Genomic DNA, 23,075 nt, shown 5'->3' on the forward strand with positions numbered 1-23,075 from the left:
AAAGTACTTCTCAAGTACATCAACTGCTTGTTCCTTCTGCATCGTGTTTCAGACATGCCACTGGGGGATATTATGTGATGATCTAACAGAGTGTGATCAGAAGTTGAAGACTTCTAAAGATATATCAGTAGTATTTTCTTCACATAAACACATTTCATTATGTATCTCTGGAGCCAGCCTGATTTGCTCATATTCAACTAATAGCTTGTTCCCCAATTTACTTCTTGACTTAAGTGAGTATTAATCATAAACTGTTTCATTAGTAACTAATTTGATTGAGAGGAAAAAAACTGCAAAGATTTGACATATGCTGTAAAACTTGCACTGCTTCTTCCATGGACTTGAGGCAGGTGTTTTGCACAAGGAGTCTTTTGCATAGCCTTCACTGTTGATTTTGTTTGTGCGTGTGTTTAGCATCCCTGATGCGCGCAGGAGTCAGTCAGAAGCTTAACATTTGCTGCTTTTTGGGTGCTTCTGTTCTTACCCTTGATAAGCTGAAGGGTTCTAGTGAATTAGTAATCATGGACAACATCTTTGAGACTGCACTGACACAGACAACACTGTAGTCATGCTTTCTTTTAATGTGGTAGAACTCATGTATGTTGTTATTGAAGGTGAAATAATAGGGACAAGTCTGAAAAATAGCACTTGCAAGTGAAATAGAAACAGCTTTTCTGGAAGAAGTTGAGGAGAAGGGTTGTGCAGTGGTCATAAATTCTAGCTGAATGATTTCTTTTTGCTACCTTTTTTTTTCCCCTTCATCCCCAAACTAACCTTTTTGTGCTTGTGATATCAAGTGATTTTATGTTGATTGAAAGCTGAAGGTGGATGGTAAGGAAGCTGTTAGTTATAGATGACTCCTGAGAGGAGGGAACAAGGCAAAAGGCAGGATCTCAGCCCTGGGCTTTGGGAGATCAAGGTTTGATGTGTCATGTGCCAGCTTCAAAGAATCCCATGGAATATGCTCCTGGAGACAAGGTGGCTGTAGGAGAGCTGGGAGGGTTGGGGTAGACAGTCCCCACAACAGCTTTCTAACCTCCACTGTTGTGCGAGTCTGATAAGAGACTACATGAAAATGGTATCATCTCATCTAGCATTCCTTGATGAGATCAAGCTGTGCTTGAGAAGGGTTGTACTGAGTCAGGAGAGTGCTGGCTGGGTTTGTTGTGAGGCAGTGAGAGAGAAAGGCATTTTATTAAACAGTATTTCACAAGTGGAAAGAGAAGAACCTGATTTAGCAACAGAGATAGATGTGACTGCATTTTAAACCTTTTTTCCTTTGAATCTAATATAAAATAATAAAAGTTCTCTGACAGTATTTCCTGGCATGTCACAATAGACTTTTTTTCCCAGAGATGGGAGAAATTTGGTGATGATTGTTGTGCATTTCAATATTGGTGTGCAAAGGGGTCTGTTCTCACCTTCTGTCTTCTTGAGGATTTACCTGATTGCAAACTAAAACTTCTGTTCTTCTGCCTTTGGTGCATGGAGTATCCTTTGGATTATCTGTCTGGGATGTGGAACGTGAGGAAGGCTGAATTTCAGCTGGAGAGCCTCCCAAGTTATCCAGAACGTTCTACATTGTGGGTGTGTTGCTGTATGGAAGTAGGAATTCATCTTCCGCATTAACTGTCTGTGACTCCCCAGCTGTTTCCATCATGTTTTGTGGCAGAATGAGACTTCTTCCCTCTGTTATTGTCTCTTTTCTTTTGCCTATCATTCCTGTAATGACACCATCCTCCATTCACTTTGATGAAGTTGTGCCTGGAGGTAGCAAAGCTGATAGTCCCTTTTGTTCTCTAATACGTTCATTAGGACGACAGCAAACCAATGAGTTTAGTTTGCAGCAAAGCAGATTGTTTTCTTTTGATCCTGTGGCTGTAGTCTTTATTGCTGTGTGGGTTTTGGTTGTGTTTTTTTGTTGTTGAAAATACAATATAGATAGAAGTGTGCATAATTTTGTGATCAAATATTAATTCATAGCATCATAGGTTGGCTTAGCTTGAAAGGGACCATAGAGGTTGTCTACTCCAGCCTCCCTGCTGTGGGCAATGACGTTTCTCAACTAGACTCAGCTTGGTCTCACACATTCAATCATTATTCTCCTTCAGATGTATATAATGAATGTATTTCCTAAATAATGCTTTTCTTCTGGTGAAGTGATTTTCCCACTTGGTTTTAATGAAGCATGACTTCAGTGCTTCACGTTTTGTCTAATGGTTTGAGCATAACATTCTTGATGTCAGCACAGTTTTGAGGCAAGATTTTCATTGACTTAATGTTGCAGAGGCAGTGGAGGGAGAGCAAGGAAAGGAAGGTGGCTTCATCTGGCTGAATTCACCAGCACTCTGGTGACACTAAAAGGGAAGTGTTCACCCAGTGGCAGCTAATATTAGGTCTGCTTGGAATGTGCTGCCCAGGGAGGTGGTGGAGTCACCATCACTAGAGGTGTTAAGGAAGAGACTGGATGGGGTGGTTGGTGCCATGGTTTAGTTGATTAGATGGTGTTGAGTGATAGGTTGGACTTGATGATCTCAAAGGTCTTTTCCAACCCGGTCCTATCCTGTCCTATCCTATCCTGTCCTATCCTATCCTATCCTATCCTATCCTATCCTATCCTATCCTATCCTATCCTATCCTATCCTATCCTATCCTATCCTATCCTATCCTATCCTATCCTATCCTATCCTATCCTATCCTATCCTATCCTATCCTATCCTATCCTATCCTTCTTCTATTCACTTGTAGGCTGTTTTGAAGTAATGTCATCAGAAGAACTGGAAGTTGTTTCTTGAGTGCAGACGTGCATCCTCTGCCCCTCTCTTCTCTGTTGGTGTGGCTGAGGAGGTTGTTGCCTGCCATATTCCTCAACTGTGAATCCTGGGGCTTTTGGCATCTCCTGGCTCAGCAGGTTGTGGGGAGAGCATCTTGTCTTGCTCCTCTGACGATGGGCTGAGCCCTCTGAAGCTGTTAAGCAGCAGGTGTTTACCAACCTGTGCAGTTGGCAGTGAATACACTTTAGGGATCCTTGTATGTGGGGATGTGCTGGTGGAGTGGGATCTGTGGGTAACGTATATTAAAGAGTTTGCTGGGCAGGATGTGTTCCTGTGTAATCTGGTGTAGGTGATCCTGCTCTGGCAGGGGGGTTGGTCTGGATGATCTTTTGAAGTTCCTTCCAGCCCCCGAAATTCTGTGATTCTGTGTTGAGATCATGATTTCTTTAGAGCTAGCCAGGAACTGAGTGATCATGATATCTTTAGAGCTAGCCAGGAACTGGGTGATCATGATTTCTTTAGAGCTAGCCAGGAACTGGGTGATCATGATTTCTTTGGAGCTAGCCAGGAACTGGGTGATCATGATTTCTTTGGAGCTAGCCAGGAACTGGGTGATCATGATTTCTTCGGAGCTAGCCAGGAACTGGGTGATCATGATTTCTTTGGAGCTAGCCAGGAACTGGGTGATCATGATTTCTTTGGAGCTAGCCAGGAACTGGGTGATCATGATTTCTTTGGAGCTAGCCAGGAACTGGGTGATCATGATTTCTGTAGAGCTAGCCAGGAACTGGGTGATCATGATTTCTTTGGAGCTAGCCAGGAACTGGGTGATCATGATTTCTGTAGAGCTAGCCAGGAACTGGGTGATCATGATTTCTTTGGAGCTAGCCAGGAACTGGGTGATCATGATTTCTGTAGAGCTAGCCAGGAACTGGGTGATCATGATTTCTTTAGAGCTAGCCAGGAACTGGGTGATCATGATTTCTTCGGAGCTAGCCAGGAACTGGGTGATCATGATTTCTTTGGAGCTAGCCAGGAACTGGGTGATCATGATTTCTGTAGAGCTAGCCAGGAACTGGGTGATCATGATTTCTTTGGAGCTAGCCAGGAACTGGGTGATCATGATTTCTTTGGAGCTAGCCAGGAACTGGGTGATCATGATTTCTGTAGAGCTAGCCAGGAACTGGGTGATCATGATTTCTTTGGAGCTAGCCAGGAGCTGGGTGATCATGATTTCTTTGGAGCTAGCCAGGAGCTGGTTAAGGTTTGTGCCAGTTACTTGCAGAGAGTGGCAGGGATGGTACCAGTGACTTGCAGTGCGCCTTCATTGTTTGCCATCAACCCATTTCAGCTAAGGCTGTTGCAGATGAGAGCAGCAGTCAGAGACCAGTGATGAGAGTGTGAAAGACAAGAAAAGCAGTTGTGCTGGAAAACCTGAAGATTGGAATTGTTTACCTTAAAAAAGTAGTTGAAGAAGGGGTGACAAGTTGAAAGCACAGAGTCAAATGGATGAATGGTTCAGAGAAGTTGTTTGGGAGCTGCTGTTTTCCCTGTCTGTGCAGTGCAAGAACAAAGGTGTTCAAATGAAGCTGAAAGGTGGCAAATTAAAGACTGATAAAAGAAGATATATTTTTCAGGCAATGGGATTAATCTCCATCAAATAACTGGCAAGATCAGGAAATGATGATATTTATATGATCAGTAAAAGTGCCTGGGGGAGCTGTCAATGAAAGCTTCTTTATAAAAAAGTATTTATTAAATGTTTTTGTTGGGCTTTGTTTGTTTTGAATTGGGAAGACCAAGGTGGAGGTGTGACTGGGATGGTAGTAAAGCACCATAAATCTGATATGGTCCTTGTACCTGGTTAGTAAAATCCAATTCTGTTCTTTGCTGGATCTGGATCTTAAGAGGAACAGGGTCCCAGGCACAGAGGAGTGGTTCATGGTATCATAGTATCAGTCAGGGTTGGAAGGGACCACAAGGATCATCTAGTTCCAACCCCCCTGCCATGGGCAGGGACACCCCACACTAGATCAGGCTGGCCAGAGCCTCATCCAGCCTGGCCTTAAACACCTCCAGGGATGGGGCCTCAACCACCTCCCTGGACAACCCATTCCAGGGCTTCACCACTCTCATGGTGACGAACTTCCTCCTCACCTCCAGCCTGAATCTCCCCACCTCCAGCTTCATTCCATTTGGTCTTCTCTGCCAGCCTACACTGATGTTTATATGGGATTCCAGTGCCAGCATATGACAAACCTCTGCTCAAGAAGCTGCAATGCAGAGCACTGAGGTGGCACATTTCCCTTATTAAATGCAGAAGACTTTCAGAAGTGCAGTTCACAAGGTTAAAGAGTAGCCAAGCTTCATGGTGTTTACTTGCTGGCTGTCAGACAGCCCTGAAGATGACTCTTGATTAAGCTAATGAGACATTGTGTGGGTGTTGCCTGAACTGTGCTCTGGGTTGAGAGAATAAACTGATCTTAACAAAAAGAAAAGAAGGTTGAGGAAGTGTTGCTTGGTGCAGTTTTCTGTTTTTAACCTTTTTAGTTGGCTAAATACACTCAAAGCATTAAAACTACTCTTCATTCATGGTTTCAAAGGGGACAAGTTAAAACATGGAACCCCCATCATCTGGGTAATGTGGAATGTGTGTTGTGTCATGTGAAATGAGTGTTTTGACCACATAGAGGTAAATCACAGAATTTTAGTTCAAAGTGATGGTTTGTTATTGTTTTGCCCTGGGCAAATCACTGGGTGTGATTAAACAAACTGATTTTTAACCTGGGAGCTTGGCTTGGCTGAGAAGTGACCCTTTGTGTTGTTACCATTTCAAGAAGATGATGTTTATGGATTCATTTTGCCTTACAGATGGCTTATGTAGTATGGAAGTTGCAAACTGTGCCTCCTGTACTTAACAAAATGCTTCCTGGTTTTTCATCATCATATTGAGCATGAGGGCTGGGTGGGCTCTCAGTGTGCTGTTGTGTGTGGGAGCTCTTCAGGGTTTTTTACCCTCTGTATGCTACATGGAAGGGACTTTTAAAGATCCACTGCCCCTGAAGTGAGGAGGGACATAGAATCATAGAATCAATAAGGTTGGAAAAGACCTCAAAGTTCATCAAGTCCAACCTGTCATTCAAGACTTCATGACTAATAAACCATGGCTTCAAGTGCCACGTCCAATCCCTTTTTGAACACCTCCAGTGCTCAGAGCCCCATCCAAAAGAAAGACCTCTTGTGCTGATACATTCAACCCTATGGCTTGCAAATTCTGTCAGACATGGCGTGATGGTGTCTCTCTGTCTGCAGGCTTCATGGGTGTTAGGGTGCAGGTAATTAGCAACAGAACAAGAGGGAATGGCCTCTGACTGCACCAGGGTAGGTTTAGACTGGACATTAGGAACATTTTCTAACAGAAAGAGTGGTCAGACATTGGAGCAGGCTGCCCAGGGAGGTGGTTGAGTCACCATCCCTGGATGTCTTTAAAGGTCATTTAGATGTGGTGCTTGGGTATATGGTTTAGGGGTGAACTTTGTAGAGTAGGATCAGTGGTTGGAATTGATGATCCTAGGGGTCCAGGGTAATTCTATATTTAACTCATTAGCCTGGCACAGTCCTATTGCAGCAGGTAACACAGCCAGGCTTTTCAGTCTTCTCTGCATAGTGTCCTCTTCCTAAGGAAGTGTCACTAAGCTGTGAGGGCAAGGAGCTGTTTTCCCTACACCCTAGACAGTCCTTTAAAGGTGATGCAGATGTGCTGTGGGTGACCTGGGAGATCACTTGATGTATAATTCTGAAACTCTTACTGAAATTGCTGATCTTTTATACCCTGGAGGTAGTAGAGGGAATGTTTTATGAATGAAGTAAAACATGGGGAATTATTAACACTTGCCAGTAAAGCAGACAGGTGATGTATATTCTGGAGCTAAAAGGCCTCTTTCAAAAAAGCATAGAATCACAGAATGGTTGAAGGGGACCTCTGGAGATCATCTAGTCCAACCCTCACTGCCAGAGCAGGTTGCACAGGACAGCATCCAGGTGGATTTTGAATGTCTCCAGAGATGGAGACTCCACCACTTCTCTGGGCAGTCTGTTCCAGTGCTTCATCACCCTCCAAGTAAAGAATTTTCTTCTTATGTTTAGGTGGAACTTCCTCTGTTCAAGTTTGTGCCCATTACCTCCTGTCCTGTCACTGGGCAGCACTGCTAAAAGACTGGCCCCATCCTCCTGACACCCACCCTTTAAGTGTTTATAAGCATTGAAAAGATCCCCACTTAGTCTTCTTTTCTCTATGCTACAAAGCTCCAGCTGTTGACACATCCTACAAGGACCAAGAAATGACTTTTCAAGTTCAGTGAAATGTGCTGTGTTAAGCTGATAACATCAGCTCAGGCCTTTGATCTTTTTTTTTCCCCCCTGTCCTCTCAAAATCTGAGAGCTTTGTCAGAGAGAGCTTTGTGAGAGCTTTGTCCTCCTGGTTCAGTTCTGAGTACCCCAGGAATGGACTAACACAGTGGTGCAATTCCTCCTCCCCTATTTTTGCAGAGGTAACTGCAGCAGCTTAGAGCACAGTTCTGTTGACTTTTCTCCCAAGTTAATGATATGTAAGTGGTTAAAACTGCAGGAAACTGCCTGTTAAGAGGTTTAGAGGCCAATATCTGGGTTACTTAGTAGGCAGGAGGAAAAAGAAATCCGAGGGCAAGGAATGAGCATAGGGCTGAATTTTTATGTGCTGTAGACACTGGCAGAATAGGAGAATCTGATGCACCCTCACAAAAACTTTTCAGGGTTGAATAAGACTTTTTTCTTTCTCTCTCTCTTTTTTTTTGACTAGATGAATACAATATTAGTTTTTCTTGTCAGTAAGTAAGGATGAATTTATTTCTTTGTCAGTCGTATGCCTTCCCTCTGCCAGTGCTGGTGATGCTGCAGCAGGTATGGGATTAATTTATTGTGGTTTGTAAAGAAATGACCATTTTTCAGATGTGAACTGTGCACACAGTGTCAGGCAGGGAGTGGCCCTGTGCTAGAGGCACAGTGCTTGGAGACCAGTAGCACAGCACTTTGTCAAGCTCCACCTCAGTGCAGGGATGAGCTGTCAAAACACATATTTAGCCTCCTAGTTTTGGTAGTGGTGATTTACCTGTGCTTTAGAACCACCTCTAATTTAATGATTATTTCTTTTCTTCTTGTTTGCTTTGCTTGCCTCAGAATCTTTCTGTGATAAGACATTCTTGTGTGAAGGCTGATTTTTGCTGAATCAGAAGATCAGCAAGAAGTTGAACTGTCTCATCTTCTACATGGGCTAATTAGCACCACATCTGAGAGGGGATCTAATATATATATGTAACAAATATAATGGATCTAAGAAAAAAATATATATATTAAATGCATATAAATGCCTGAGAGCTGGGTGTCAAGAAGGAAGGAACAGCCTCTGCTCACTTGCACCCTGGGATAGGACAAGGGGCAATGGATGTAAGCTGCAGTGCAGGAAGTTCCACCTTAACATTTGGAGGAACTTCCTCGATGTAAGGGTCATGGAGCACTGGAACAGGGTCCCAAGAAAGGTTGTGGAGTCTTTCAAACCATATCTGGATGTTTTCCTGTGTGAGCTCCACTAGATTCTATGCTCTGGCAGTGGGGTTGGACTCGATGATCTCCAGAGGTCCCTTTAGGTTGGATGTTAGGAAGAAGCTCTTCACAGAAAGAGAGATTGGCCATTGGAATGTGCTGCCCAGGGAGGTGGTGGAGTCACCATCCCTGGAGGTGTTTAGGAAGAGACTGGATGGGGTGCTTGGTGCCATGGTTTAGTTGATTAGATAGTGTTGGATAATAGGTTGGACTTGATGATCTCAAAGGTCTCTTCCAGCCTGGTCTGGTCTGTTCCTATTCTGTTCTGGTCTCTTCCATTTTGTTCCATTCTCTGTGATTTTTGTGATCCTGTAATCAGGCAACTTCACATTTGTGCAGCGTTGCCACCCCGTGAGCAGTGGGGCTCAGAGAGATGCTAGAAGGAAGAGAGGTTGGTTTGGGGGTTTTTGAGTGAAGTGATGAGAAATACAGTGAGAGAGACAAGCAAGCTTGTGCTAGAGACAGGCAGTGCTGAGCGTTCCAGCAGAAGGGAGTTAAATGAAGAAAAATCATACAATTTTTTCATGGCAGCAGGAGGTTAGGAAACATAACTAAACATGTTAAACTCACTGTGAAGCAAGAGGACCCCAGGGGTATTTTAGTCAGATAATATTTAGTTTGCTACAGTGTCAGTTGTATGATTGCTTGTCAGCTGGCATATGTATGTGCTATAAGCGAAATGAGGCTTTTAGAGACCATGCACAATTTTCCAGAAGATAGTAAGCAGGGGATTTATCAGAGGCAGATTAAAAGAGTTACAGTGGATTTATTTGCTCTGGTTCATTGCCAGGATATAAGGCAAGCTGAGCCCTCTGCAGAGAAGTGGTGGAGGTGAGGGATGAGAGCTAGAGAGGAAGAACTATAAATCTGGACAACAAAACTTAGAGAATATAAGAGCGTGTAAGATGCACAGGTATTTGCAGTGCACATTTAAAGCTGCCTGCTGAATGCTTGCCAAAAGAGCAGTCAGATTGCAGAGTCCCTGCAAAATTTGTAAGAAATGATAGAAAATGCAGAATATAGAAAAGGGAAGACTGCTCACTTATAAAAACCAGTGATGCCTGGAAAGCTGAGTGTGTCCCTGAGTACCTTGTTCTGGCGCCTAAAATAAGCATTCGATCGTCTTTCTCTGAGGCTCTCTGCCTGGTTCTATCCTCTTCTCACTGTAGTTTCCTCTGCTTGGCTGCTTCCTCCAGGAAAGCTGGTGTTCAAGCTTGGTGATATGGAACCTTTCCTAGAAAGACAAAGGTTCTGTTCTGAGAGCATCAGAAAAAGTGATGAAAACCATCAGTTGTAGAGAGATGATGGGAAAGATAGGGATGCTTAATTCCTGGCTTGCTGTGTGCTTGTGGTTACAGAGCATACCAGTTTTTCTGACCAGTTTCCCTCCTATTCATGTTAGACATAGATGGAGGTATTTGGACTTAGAAAGAATGAATATTTTGGTTGGAGAAGCCTTGGTTGCAGGGCACAATACGTCTGAAAGGCTTCTTGAGAGGTTAAATCCACCTCCTGCAATAGCCTTATGTTGGCTGGAGGGGCAAAACATGCAAGCAGGAGTTTGATATATAGAAAGTCACTTTCAAGAGGTAAGGATATTTTGGAAAGCCCATTGCCTAATGTTCTTGTCAGTGCAAGGCTAATGAAATCTGGTGGATGTTTTCATGGAGTTAACAGGCTGCTTTGTAAATGCTGTTTTAATTGAAGTCTTGAGTAGAAAGTCAATGGTGTGTGTATATACATATGTGTCTGCAGTCAGTTCTGATTTGCAAAGGAATGTGAAAATAGGTCAGCCACAGAGAGAAGTGTTGGGAAGTGGCTGTAGCTGAGAAGGAAACTGTTTGGAGGTTTGGGAATATAGCATTTTGGTTTAAGCATGGTTAGTATGAAGGCTAGGGGTGGGAAGAGATAGGGGAGCCATTTGCTTTCTGGTGGTAGTAGATGCTGCTGTAGACAAGGAAGGTTTGAAAAGTTTTTGGTAATTTGATTGTTGCTTGTTTTGTTTGGCATAGAACTCTTGGGGGTTTTTTGTCAGTGCTCCAAGAGGGTTGGAGCTGAGGGGATGTAGCTCCCTTAGATGCATTCCCATAATAGCTGAGTCTGGCCAAATGTGCCTTTAGCTACACACAGCTCTGCCTTCAGGCCCCTAGTTTTTGAATCTTCTTGTCACTTTGGTTTTGTGTTTTCCCTCCCATTTTCTGTAAGGCAATGGGATGTGAACACAGGCTTTGTTTGAAGAGAGAAGCCGAGTTGCAAAGTAAGGCTTAACTATGGATCAATTCCTCCAGCCATCAGGTTGAGGCAGAGCCTGTTAACACTCAGCACTCCTGAGTATGTTCCCTCTTAGTTTGTCATGTAGCTGCCTGTAGCTGAGCTTAAAGCAGGATGCAGGTGTGCCCTGTGAGGAAGGTACAAATGGATAGCTTTGAGAAGGTACTTAGGTACTTGGCAGATGATTGGTAGATGCCAACTGACACTGCAGCCTGCTGATGGCACCTGGGCTGTGTGTTGCTCCACAGGGCTCTGTGCTTTGCTTCCATGAATTGCATCATCTTGATAAAAGTTTGTTTCTCTTAACTTACAGAGATGTTGTTGAATTGTAATCCTCTTCTTTGATAAACACATCACTGAAGTTGAGATTTATGATGTTTATTGTTTGTCTTTATTCAGTAGACAAGTTACCTGTCAAAGAAGGAAATTAGACTGCTTTGGTATTATTCATATTAAGGCTCAGTTGATTATTCATTGTCTCTAATTCTTCTCTAGTTGCTTGCAATTTGATTGTTAATGTTTTCTTCAAGCATTTTATGAGAGACAAAAATACTGATTTATAATTGCAGAGTCTGTATCTTCTCACCCATTCCTCCTCTGAAAGGTTTGGTCTGATTGTCTGTCCTTTATTCAGGATCTCTCCTGCTATTTGTGAGTGCACCAAAGATAGCTGATTGTGGACCAGAGATTACTGTGACTGGGTCTGAAGTATCCTGAGGATATATTTTGTCAACAGGTCCTGCATTCAGTCATTTCTGACCATACTTTGGTTTATGCTCCCACATCTCACGCTGCTGGTTGTACTCATCCTGAATATCTGGTCAAGCCCCAGTTCCCATCTCCCTTCTTTTATGCCTGTGTGTAGCTTAAAGGCAGAAAGCCTAGACCTCTGTTACGCAGTCATCTTTCTCTTTTATTTGTGTTTTTACAAGGAATAGTTAGCTAAATTATATCTGATTGCAAATAGCATCTGTTTGATGCTGGAGCTCCACATCTTTCTTCAGTTTTGAAATGTTCTCTTATTACAACTAATTTGGAGTTAGGAGTCTGGAGAGGAAGAGGAGAGGGAAATCTCGCCACTGATTTCCTATAATGAAGGAGTCTATTAACATTCTCCAAAAATTATCATTAATTAAACAAAAAGCTCATCTAACACTGGGAGCAGGAATATTTCTGTACCATCAAGAAAAAAAACCAACCCCACAACCCCACCAAACCCCAGCAAGTGAGAAATGTCATTATGATTCCTCTCTGCAAAGCCTGTCTCCTCTGCCAGGCTCTAACCCGTGCAGAAGCGCGAGAGCGCGCGAGCTGCGCATTTGGGTTGTGGATTAATAGTTGAAGTTCACTGGTGTGGAAATAAAGCAGATTTCACTGTGACTAGAATCTGTCATTAAAAAGCCATTATCGGACCCGACCAGCACAATTCCTGCTCTTTCATTGCTAATGACAAAACAATCTGTTCTTTAAAAAACAACAACCCCTTTATTTTCTTTCCGAGAGCGGCGCAGGAGGCTTTACAAGAACTGAGCCGAGTGAAGAGAGGCAGTTGAAAGATTTATTGATCAATAAACCAGACAATTACAGCTTGTTTATAAAAGGAAAAAGACCAAAAAAAACCCCATATATATATAAAAAGAAGCTAACCCAAACCTCAGACCTGCAAGCAACACTGAGAGTCTAATAATGATAACTCTGGCAGCCAGCTTGAAACGATAAAAGTCAATAGCAAGATATAGGATTTCAATAAAATTATGACACTAGATAAACTTTACCCCAGGAACAAATTTTCCCTGGGTGTGTGACTGACTGCAGCTAGATTTGTAACTTTAATTTCTTTCTTATTGATTCCCCCCCACCCCTTGCCTTCAACTAATTAGTAGGTCTGTGGTGAATTGTGTGTATGTATGCTTGAGGAGGGGCTAATGAGCACCAACAGGAGCAGAGCCTGTGTTGATGTGGATGTAGATAAGGGCAGATGGCTTTGTAAATTTTCTGAGTCCATGTTTTACTCTTCACTTACTTCCAGTGTACAGCTGCTGGTTGCTCTCCTACTCCTCAGTGTCCGACTAGTTGAAGCTGCGTGCTGCCCTTGGAGATCTGCAGCAGCACTGTTTCAGTGACTGGGGGATGTTGGTAGGGATGATGATAGTGCTTATGTGAACAGCTCTCAGGTTTTTCCCTAAAGTTAACCCAGAAGTCTTGGGGAAGCCTATTTCAGTTCTCCCCTTGGAACACAGTATGCTTTAGGTTGAAATAGACCTTCAAGATCATTAAGTCCAATCATCAACCCTACTCTACCCAGTCCACCACTAGGTCGTATCCCCAACTTTCATATCTGTACAGCTTTTAAACACCTCCAGGGATGGGGACTCAACATGCCTCAGAAGGAAAGGAGCTCTGTGATCTGGGAGCACCTACCTGCTCCACACCCTTTGTGCAAGGAATCTTGACTCCCAGACCACTTTTCCTGTCTCCAGCATGCTCATTTTCCCAAGGCAGTTTGTCATTCCTGCTGTTCCTGAACCCCTCTGGTAAACCTCTGATGTGTGAATGCTGGGGACAGAGACCTTTCCCTTGGCTTCAAGCTGCTCACCAACCTGGTCAAGTTTTGGCTTTGCATAGAGAGAAGAGAGAAGCTGATGGGAGGGCTGGAAAGAAGCTTTATTTTATGGATGGCATTTTTCAGAGGCACCATCCTGTACTTGCCTTCAGCAGATTTTCATGGGACTTGCTCTAGATTGTGGTTAAGATTATAAAGCATCTTTTCTTTTTTAGTTACTTATGCAACAGTAGGAGGCACATTTGGTTGGTGAATTGGCTGTTGCTGGCAGAAGGAAGGGAAACTGTTCAACCTTTTGAAAAAAAGCACCATCCTCTCTCTTTGTCAAACTTGCATCTCCTCAAACACAGCTGCAAGCTGCAGCACCAGAGTTTGCTGGAGGGCATTAATTTCCTAGGTTTATAATGAACATCAGACCCAATTATCCTTCTTTTAAGACACGTTTAGAGAAAGCTGGATTGGTGTTCTGGTGTTGATTTGAAACTGGTGAAGGTAAAGAGCACCTGGAAGCATAGCAGTCTGAAGCCCATGGCAAGTTAGCAGAGAAGCCCTGAGCTGGGTAAACTTTGGAAATTGCCAGAGGAACCACTTGTTAGTGATTCTGATGAATGCTCTCCTAATAGAAAGCAGGAAGGCAGAGGTGTTAGAAAAAGGCTAGAAAAGGCATCTGGAAGTCTCTGATGAGGTTTTTGATGGGGCTGGGGGAACATCCTGTTGTGTGTGGGGTGAGGAGATATTGCAGCAATTATTAAATTAGGACTACATTTTAGAGCATCTCTTTAGACAGAGGACTTCTCAGCGAGAACTTCTGTTTCCTGCCAAACTAACAAGATCTTTAGGAGGAAAAAAGCTTTCAGTAAGTGCTCTTGATAGGGAGAAACATAAAAAAAATGGATCTGGGGAACACTTGTTCGCTGAGAATTGATTTCATTGCAGTATTAATATTTAGAAATAATTAAAGAGGAGAACTCCAGGATCAAGTGCTTAATTGTACTGCCCTTTATTGCTGCACCTTTTTCCCAATACAGCTGGTGCTGTGTTTACCACACTTGTTTTGCTTCTTGAGACTGTTACTCTCCCTGAAGGAAAAGGCTTTGAAGGGCAAGTTCTGTAGTTGATTTTAGGGGAAAGACAGCCTGTAAGGATGTCCTGCTTCCATGAAGCTTTCCCATCCTGACATGAAAGCAGAAGTTTGTCCTCCTTGCAGCTGAACAGCTAGGGCAACTGCTAGGATCTTGCTGGGGATGACTTGAATGGCAGCTAATTGGAAGCCAAGTGTGATGGGAATTGCCAGGGGTCCTGTTTGCTGTTGGAAAAAATGTTAAGAATTTTGGGACTGCCCTGCTGTAATGAAGAGAACATTGCAGAGTTAAATTATAACGTTGATGAAAGATGCTCAGTAGAAAATGAGGATAGCGGAGCAGATAGGAATAGAGAGGATGCTGTAATTGCAGATCTAATTGCAACAACATGCAAGGATCAAACCAATACCTTTGCTAAATGCTGTCATTACATTCTCTTCTGTGCTCTAGACAATGATTCTGCAATAAATGGGAAATGAAAACCATCTCCTGAGCAAAAGCAGTTTGCCTAATGGAGAGTGCACTGGGCAGACTGGCTGATGCGTGTGTATGTTGGAGGGGGAGGAGGAGGAGGATGGAGCGATCTGTACTGCTGCCTTTCTGCTAAAGAAGTTCATTGTAAGGCAGGTGTGATGTGGTTGGGTTTGGGTTTTCTCCTTCTGCAGCAAGTGTTTTATTCCATGTGTCTGTCACATGAATAGTTCTTGGTAAACCGTGGCAAAGCTGTTCCTTCCTCGGGAAAATGTTTCTCTTCACTCAGACCTGAACAAGGAGCTAATAAAAGCCTCCAGTGCCATTTATGTTAAAACCTGATTTTCTTTATTATTTTAATATCTCTATTCCTGTAGCCTCAGGCTGTCCTGTAGTCTTGGGGTCCTTTTACCTGCTGACCAACCCAGCCATCTTGGCTGACCTTTCAATCTGTGACATGCTCTGAACACCCTGTACCTCCGGCAGTGCGCCTAGTCTTTTTTTCACACCTTGAATTTGAATGTTCCTTCCCTTGCTCTCCATGTTCAGTTTTTTGACCTTTAGATTTTGAAGGAGTAGATAACCTTTGTACACAGGTTTCCTTGGCTGGGTGGTTAACATCACCAAGGGAAAAAGACCTTCTATCTACCCTGGCAATTCCTGGTTTCTCCAAGAGAGCAGCATCTCAGGGATGTATTTCAGTGTGGCCAAGCTGGGTATGTGAAATGCTCCAAGGTCAGTGCCACAGCGGTGGCCTGGTCTGGATGTGAACTGCACAGCTATAAAGCTGAGTAATCTTCTAATATTCTTTTGGATTTCTGTGGTGGCAAAACTCACACAAGAGAACTGGGTTGTCCAGAGCACTGGAGCTTTCCTGTAATAGGGCAAGGCTGGAAACTTCAGCAATAAAGGGAGGCAGCACTGTAAGATTTTCTTGGGTTTATGCCAGGGGCCTGTGCTGCTTTGACCCTGTTCTGTAGCCTCACAAACATCAAGGTTCTTCTATGCAGTCAAAAGATAAAACACTCCATCAGCTGGCTAATCCCTGTATGCATAGTGCACTGTAAACAGTAATCTCCTTAAAACAAACCTGACTTTTTGAAATTTTCAACCTTTTGTCCCTCTTCTTCTTCTCCATCAATGCCTTGGAGGTAGTAATTAGGTGCTCTCTGAAGCTGGGAACGCATTAGGAAATACTTCAACCAGGAGCCCACACGAAAAGTTTTGCCTTTATCTTTTCAGCCCAAGCTTTATACTTGGGAGTGCAAACACTCTCAGGGAGGGGAGAGGGATCCTTCTTTTTGTCTTTGCAAAGGCTTGGTTATAATTGCCAGCAAAGAGGAAAGTGAGCCAAACACATTGCCTGTGAGATATTTACCTCTGAAAAAACTATTTATTATAAACATTGAGTGTTGCAGTCTCCAACAAGAGTTAAGTGACATACCAGTTAGAGGATATTTGCTCTCAGCTGCTTTGTTCCTTGTCAAGTGCGCTTCATTTCTGTTGTGACAATTCTTTCCTTCATTGCTGGAACTCTTTGGCAGGAAAAATGTCACTACACTAAATATTTTGCTGAAGCAACCCATTCAGCCATGTTGAATCGGCATAGTGTCTCCAGGAAGAAGGCAGGCTCTGTTTTCATTTGCCATCTGCTTGTTAGAGTCTGTGCATGTTGCTTTCCTGCAAGGGATTTGTGGTTTTATGTACCTGAGATAGTCTAATTTTTTGAGTTTTAAGAGCAGCAACATTTGTTTTCTTAGGGCTGTGAGTTCATCTGTGGCTTGATGCCTATGTAAAGATGATGATGGGTGTATATCCATCAGCGTTTCTTTGCTATGTAGAGCCACAAACATGCTGAAGGGAGTGGAACATCTGCCTTATGAGGAAAGGCTGAGGGAGCTGGGTCTCTTTAGCTTGGAGAAGAGGAGCCTGAGGGGGAACCTCATTAATGTTTATAAATATGTGAAGGGTGAGTGTTGGGAAGATGGAGCCAGGCTCTGCTCTGCTCAGTGATGTCCAATGATAGGACAAGGAGTGCAAGCTGGAGCAGTGGTTCCGCGTGAACATAAGGAAAAACTTTTTCACTGTTTGACAAAACACAGGAAAAGGCTGCCCAGAGAGGCTGGGGGGTCATCTTCTCTGGAGATGTTCAAAACCCGCCTGGATGCATTGCTCTAGGTGATGCTGCTCTGGCAGGGAGCTTGGACTAGATGATCTCTCAAGGTTCCTTCCAACCCCTAACATCTTGTGAAAAGAACAGCAGGCAAAAAAATGCGTGGACAAAAATGTAGAATATGGGTGTGGGAAGTTTCTCCTCTGGGTGAGGTCAGGGGCTTTATCCCTAAAGGTGTCTTTGCTGTTGTTCCTGGCAGGAGCGTGATGGGATGCGCGCGATCCTGGAGTCGTACGACAGCGAGCTGACCCCGGCGGAGCACTCGCCCCAGCTGAGCCGGCGCATGCGCGAGGCCGAGGAGATGGTGCAGAAGCTGCATGCTCATAACGCTGAGCTGGAGGTAATGAGGAAGCATCCTGCTCTGTGGTGGGTTGAAATTTCCCCCCTAACATTAACTTTGCCAGCCCAGCCCAGTTGGAAGCAAATGAAAGCTGTATTTACAGGCAAAGCTAGAAGCTACAATGAAATACAATGAATACGTACAAAATATGCAGGATTTACAACTAACAAACAGCACAAGAACCCTAGCAACTACCTGAAGGGAGGTTGTAGACAGGTGGGGGTTGGTCTCTTTTCCCTGTTGCAACCAGCAACAGAACAAGAGGACACAGTCTCAAGCTGTGTGCCAGGGGAAGTTTAGGCTTGAGGTGAGGAGAAAGTTCTTCCCAGAGAGAGTTGTTAGCCATTGGAATGTGCTGCCCAGGGAGATGGTGAAGTCACTGTCCCTGGAGGTGTTCAAAAAGGGATTGGATATGCCACTTGAAGCCATGGTTTAGTAGTCCTGAGGTGTTGGGTGACACGTTGGACTTGATGATCTTTGAGGTCTTTTCCAACCTCATTGATTCCATCATTCTATACTAGCTTCTCCTTCCCTGCCTACCCAGACCCCTCTGTACAAAAGAAAGGAGAAAGGAGCAGAGAAAGTTGCTGTTAGACATCAGCAAAACAATGTAGCCAAGGTCAAGCAGAAGCAAGTCAGTATCTCTCCAGAGAGAAATAGTGAGAAGAGGAAAATTGTTTTGGTGCAACCTATTTAAGTTCCATATCTCTCCACTAGAATTGTTCAGCATTATCTTTGTTTTCCTTTGTTACACCCAATAGTGATTTATTTGCATTCTGCTGGTTTCTGTTCAAGATCTGTGAAAAAATTTTAATGGCATAGCCTAACCCCAAGCTCTAACAGCAGGGGGGAAGCAGCAGAGGCCTTTAAGATCGAATTGCCTGGTGACGTGATCTGCTCTCAGAGAAAACAGGTTTGCAAAATTCAGGCTTCAAAATTCCCAGCTCAATAAGACCCCACAAGTTATTATCCTGCACCTGCAGAAGCCAAGAATAATCATCCTTGGGCGTGATGAGCGTGCTTGGTGTTAAGCAGAGCTGTACTGCACGGCTGGAGTGACAGCCTAGTCGCTGTGGGTTAGAGGGTTGTGTAAAGGGGAAGTGAAGGGGTAATGAAGTGTAGCAGGTGTGGTGTCTTCTCTGTGGTCTAGTCAAAGTGATTCTCTAGACGTGGCATGTGTAGCCAGGCTCATCTGCACACAGTGTGAGTGAGTGAGTGAGTGTGTGTTTATAAGGGCTTTACTCTAAGGGCAGGAGGAGTAAAGTCTGTGTCTGCTGTTCTTCACTTCTTGGCATTGGGCCTGGAAACCCCAGAATACCACTAACTCTATTAACTGCTTTTTACTAGGCTTTCCCTAAGAAAAAAAACCCAACCTTTCCAAAGATAGAGGCATTTCTTGAAGGAATTCTTGCATCGTTTTTTAGCTCTCCTTTTGAAAATTTGTGGTCTGAAATACAACTGTAACGAGGCAAATGTTAAGGTGCATTTGCCAAAGAGCTCCTCTCTTCTCTCTTGTACTTCGTCACAGTGGCTTTATGGTCACGAGCTGAAATATTTGGAATACATCTGTGATCTTAAAGCTTGGCAGTTTTATTATATAGGCTTTACAATAGTCATAAGTATGTGAGTTTTCCTTTCTTCGTGCCTAGTTCCACCATCATCTAGATTTATAGGTGCTGTAATTCAAATGGAGTAAAACTGTAGAAATTGATGCTCCCTCAGGTTCATGCTCAAGCTGTAGAGTGGATTGTCCCACGGTGCACAAAGCTCTTTGCTGCTTGTGGCATCTCAATAAATGCTCTTTTCTTGTGTTGGTAGGTGGGAACTTAAATCAGGCAGGGCTCGCTCCAATGACCAGTAAAGCCTCACAAAGCAGAGCAGCGTAGTGTGGTATAGCTCAGTATCATGGTATAGATTCACTTCATCCCTGTTTCTCTCAAGGGGAATTCTGCAAAGCTTTGAGCAAGTTAGCTGGTAACATCAGATAGAAGGGAAATTTGCCTGAACTCGTCTGTCTCAGAATGTTTCTCTGTGTTGCCTTCAGTCACCACACTGCTTACCACCAGACAGAGCAGGATGTGACAACATAAAGTGATAGGTGGCTCTTTTATACTATCTTCTTAGCTGTTTCCAGCAGTGACTCTCTCAAAGCAGGGAGATTTCCTGAACTGCTTCACTGAATAGATCAGATGTCCCTGGTGTCTTTGGGCAATAGCAAATTACCTTTTCTTCTTCAGGAGAAAGCATGGAAGAGGGTGGGACCCAATTGCTGCACACTTTTATTTATAGGAAACAAATCAGAAGTTTGCTTTCATAGCTACACATTAAGGGCCACATGGAAAATTTCAGAAAGGAGCTGTGTTCTCTGGAGGTTTGTTTTCTGTGATCTCAACCTTTAAGCCTTTCAAAGACTTTGCTAGAAGCAAGATTCAAAGACCTGAGATTCCCCTTGTAAAGAAAAATGTTATGCTTCGCTTGATTGTCTTTCCTTTTCCAACTGCAGTGTTGATGCTGAATCCCATCTGGTTTGAAATTTGGGGGAATATTTTCTTGTGCTAGTACAAATGTGAAAACTGGGAAGGGGAATTGAGGTGTAGGCAGGATTCTTGGTGCCTCATCATCAGGAGCAGCAGCTGTAATCAACTGCCTGTAGATCAAAGAAGTGGTCGATAGAAGCTATTAATAACTTCTAACATAATGCTTTGCACTCTCCCAGCTCTGCTGAGCCTCTGTACACATTTTAGAAATGTTAACACCTGCATGACTCATCTCACAAACAGAGGAGACAGCAGGAATGAGGCACCTTGGAGCCTCGATTGTTTCTGAGATGAGGGAGAAAGCCTCTGGTGGGATGTGCTGGAAAGGCAAGGAAAAAGAGAACTTCAGCACCTAGAAGTCTAAGGGTGGCAGAAGGGTTGGGGTGTCCCAGGAGCCCCTGGAGTGGATGGACTTGGGAGGGTGGCACACAGCCAGCTTGTAGAGCAGCACAGAAGAATGAGAACAACCTGTCTGTGGGCATCGTGCATGTGGCAGCAAATCAGCAATGTGTATGACTGTGCTGATGAGATCCAGGTACGGTCTGGGGATGCTGTGAGCAGAGAGTGTGATGGATCTGAGCTAAAGAGGCTTGGCTGACACTGCTGCCATTTGCAGGGCTAAGTTGGCCAAAATGTGGAAAACAAGTCCACGGGTTAACAGGGGATATTTAACTGCAAGTAACCACACTTATGCCCAGGGAGTGCTCTGGCAGCTCAGCTTACACTGGGAATGCTGTGTGGTTGTGGCAGCAGCAGCCCTTGCACAGCCCCCATGTGCTGCATCACCCCGGGGAGGCTGCAGGGATCGCTGTGGTCCAGGAGCATCCTGAGTTGAAGAAAGCCCTTAGAGCCTCTAAGGCCAGTGCATCTTCTTGCATTACATTTTGTTGTCATTTCAGATTTTTCCAGAAAACATAAATTTACACCATGCACCGTGGTTTCCTTCCCTGGCTGCTTTTCTCACAGGTTTGTTTGGGTTTGTTTTTTTTCAACAGAGTACTTAATTTACTGAAATCTCTTTCTGTGCTCCCTAGCAGAGAGCCCTTCAACAGTTTTTTCCACTTGTTTCTTCTGGCTGCTCTAATCTGTTACCAGCATCCCCCACCTCTGAGCAAGCCACAGAAGGAAGAAGTTATTTTCCTAACAGGGATTTTTTCCATACTCTGAAAATGGAGGTTTTCCCATCCATTTGAGCAGCAGCTCTGTGTGAGGCAGGAAGCTCTTTGGTGAAGATGGAGTAATAGTGATAACCCAGTAAGAAGATTTTGGGCTGAGGCAACAGCTTTTAACTCATTAGGGTGGTGAGGTGTCTCTGGTAAGTCCTTTGCTTGATGTATAAATGGTGGTGGGAAGCCATTTGAAAGAACATAGGGAATGAGAGAGGAGTGTAAGCCCTGGAGTGTTACATGTGAGTAGTTTATTAATGGATGCTGGGAGGATGGAGTGAGGTGATACACTGAGTTCTGACTGACTCCCTCATTCCCAGCCTTCACTGGGCAAGGCAGGTGCTGTCCCCACTGCAGACATCACCTGGACTGTGGCCACCTTTCAGAAACTGAAATACAGAAGGTGCTATCATTCCATCTCATGTTCAGAGACACAGTGTTGCTGCCCAAGAACTAGTCCTACCAGAGCCTGATGGAGCAGAGGAGTGGGAGACAAAGCAAGGCTGGTGGTGAACTTCACTAATCCCCTTCAGTGATGACAGATGAGAAAAGCTGGATCTCTAATGCATGGCCATGCAAACGTAGTCTCTTCTGGGACCAAAAATGATTGCTTTATCCTGCCTTGAATTGCCTGCTGCCAGCCCAGCTCCCTACTCGACAGCACTGATCTGGCTGGAGAGGTTCAAGAAAGCACTTTGTCGAATGATGAATGTAAAGCAGGGGGGAGATGCAAAGAAAAATGCCATCTGAAATGGTGGCTGGAAAAGCAAGCAGGCTGTGTCAGCCTATTTCCTGTAGTTAATGAAGTGTCACTCACCATCTTTTTAGAAGTGTGTTTTTGGAACTGAAGAGGGAATGAATTTGTCCCTGGCCAGCCTGCTGTAAGTACTTACACTGAATTGTAGCTGTATTTCTATCATGGCATGAATTTTTGTTTTGATACCAGTGGGACCAGGTTTTCTTGCCAATCTTGGTTAATTTTTACCATCTTAGCTCCTATTATTTCTCGTTTCAAGGTAACTGTGACAGCACGAGAGGCTTCCGTGCGCGCGGCAGCGACTGTGCACAAGGTCTGACGTGGGGTTTAGTGTTTGAAAAGTTAAATCCAGCTGCACAAAAGAGAAATCATCATCAATATAATTCCATTAATAGCGATTTTATTACAACACACTTGGCTCCATATGAAACTTTAATGAAGAGAGATTTGCAAGGCAGCCTCACGCTGACACCTTCAGTGGTCGCCAGCATTTTATACATTGAGAGATTTCCGCTGTCTGTGAGCGCCATATGTACTCTAATCAGTTAATTACGAGTCTGACAGCTTCAGCACATGAAATGCCATATGTTCTGTGGTTTTGGTTCCACCACGGACGTTACTGGTGACCTCGAAACTCGCTGACCAAATATTGTCACCTTATCTGCGCCTGATAACCGCCGTGCATCTGCTGGCCGTCGAAGCGGGGCGGTGTTGATTCTTGTGGTGTTGCTCACAAATCTGCTCCCTGCCAAGGGAGTTACTCAGCAGTCACCTCAGTGTTTAAAGTGCTTACATTTTACATGCAGGTGCAATAAAATGTTTATTTGAGCACTTAACAGTTCCTTCTTACATCTCGCCTGGCTTCTTCCAGCAGTGTGCTGCTACGTTTTTACCTTCTTGTTTTTCTCCCTTTGATCCACACTTTGTTTATGTTGCTTTAACCCTCAGCTGCTTTACTTCCACTCCCCCTCAAAGGTAAGTTTCATAGTTTCATTCAGGGTTGGAAGGGACCACAAGGATCATCTAGTTCCAACCCCCCTGCCATGGGCAGGGACACCCCACACTAGATCAGGCTGGACAGAGCCTCATCCAGCCTGCTCTTAAACACCCCCAGGGACGGTGCCTCAACCACCTCCCTGGACAACACATTCCAGGGTTTCACCACTCTCATGGTGAAGAACCTCCTCCTCACATCTAGCCTGAATCTCCCCACCTCCAGCTTCATTCCATTCCCCCTAGTCCTATCACTACCTGAAGTTGCTTCTTTACATAGCAGAAGGGGTTTCTGTGATAATGGGAACTTT

At 44.1% G+C, this 23,075-nt stretch overlaps 1 protein-coding gene across 2 annotated transcripts in view; it reads left to right on the forward strand.

Annotated features, from left to right (window-relative positions):
* Window positions 1–23,075, forward strand: part of MAD1L1 (mitotic arrest deficient 1 like 1) — a 428,013-nt gene that overhangs the window by 167,684 nt on the left and 237,254 nt on the right. For both annotated transcript variants that reach the window (XR_010988348.1, XM_068146670.1), the window contains exon 12: window positions 17,171–17,311. Coding sequence is in view for 1 of the 2 variants with exons in the window: in XM_068146670.1 (XP_068002771.1) it covers window positions 17,171–17,311 (141 nt within the window). In the remaining variant the exon portion in view is untranslated. The remainder of the gene's footprint in view (window positions 1–17,170; window positions 17,312–23,075) is intronic.

The sequence above is a fragment of the Melanerpes formicivorus genome, unplaced genomic scaffold, assembly GCF_026170545.1.
Source record: "Melanerpes formicivorus ecotype bairdi unplaced genomic scaffold, bMelFor1.0.p_v2 SCAF_14, whole genome shotgun sequence".
Lineage (NCBI taxonomy): Eukaryota > Metazoa > Chordata > Aves > Piciformes > Picidae > Melanerpes > Melanerpes formicivorus.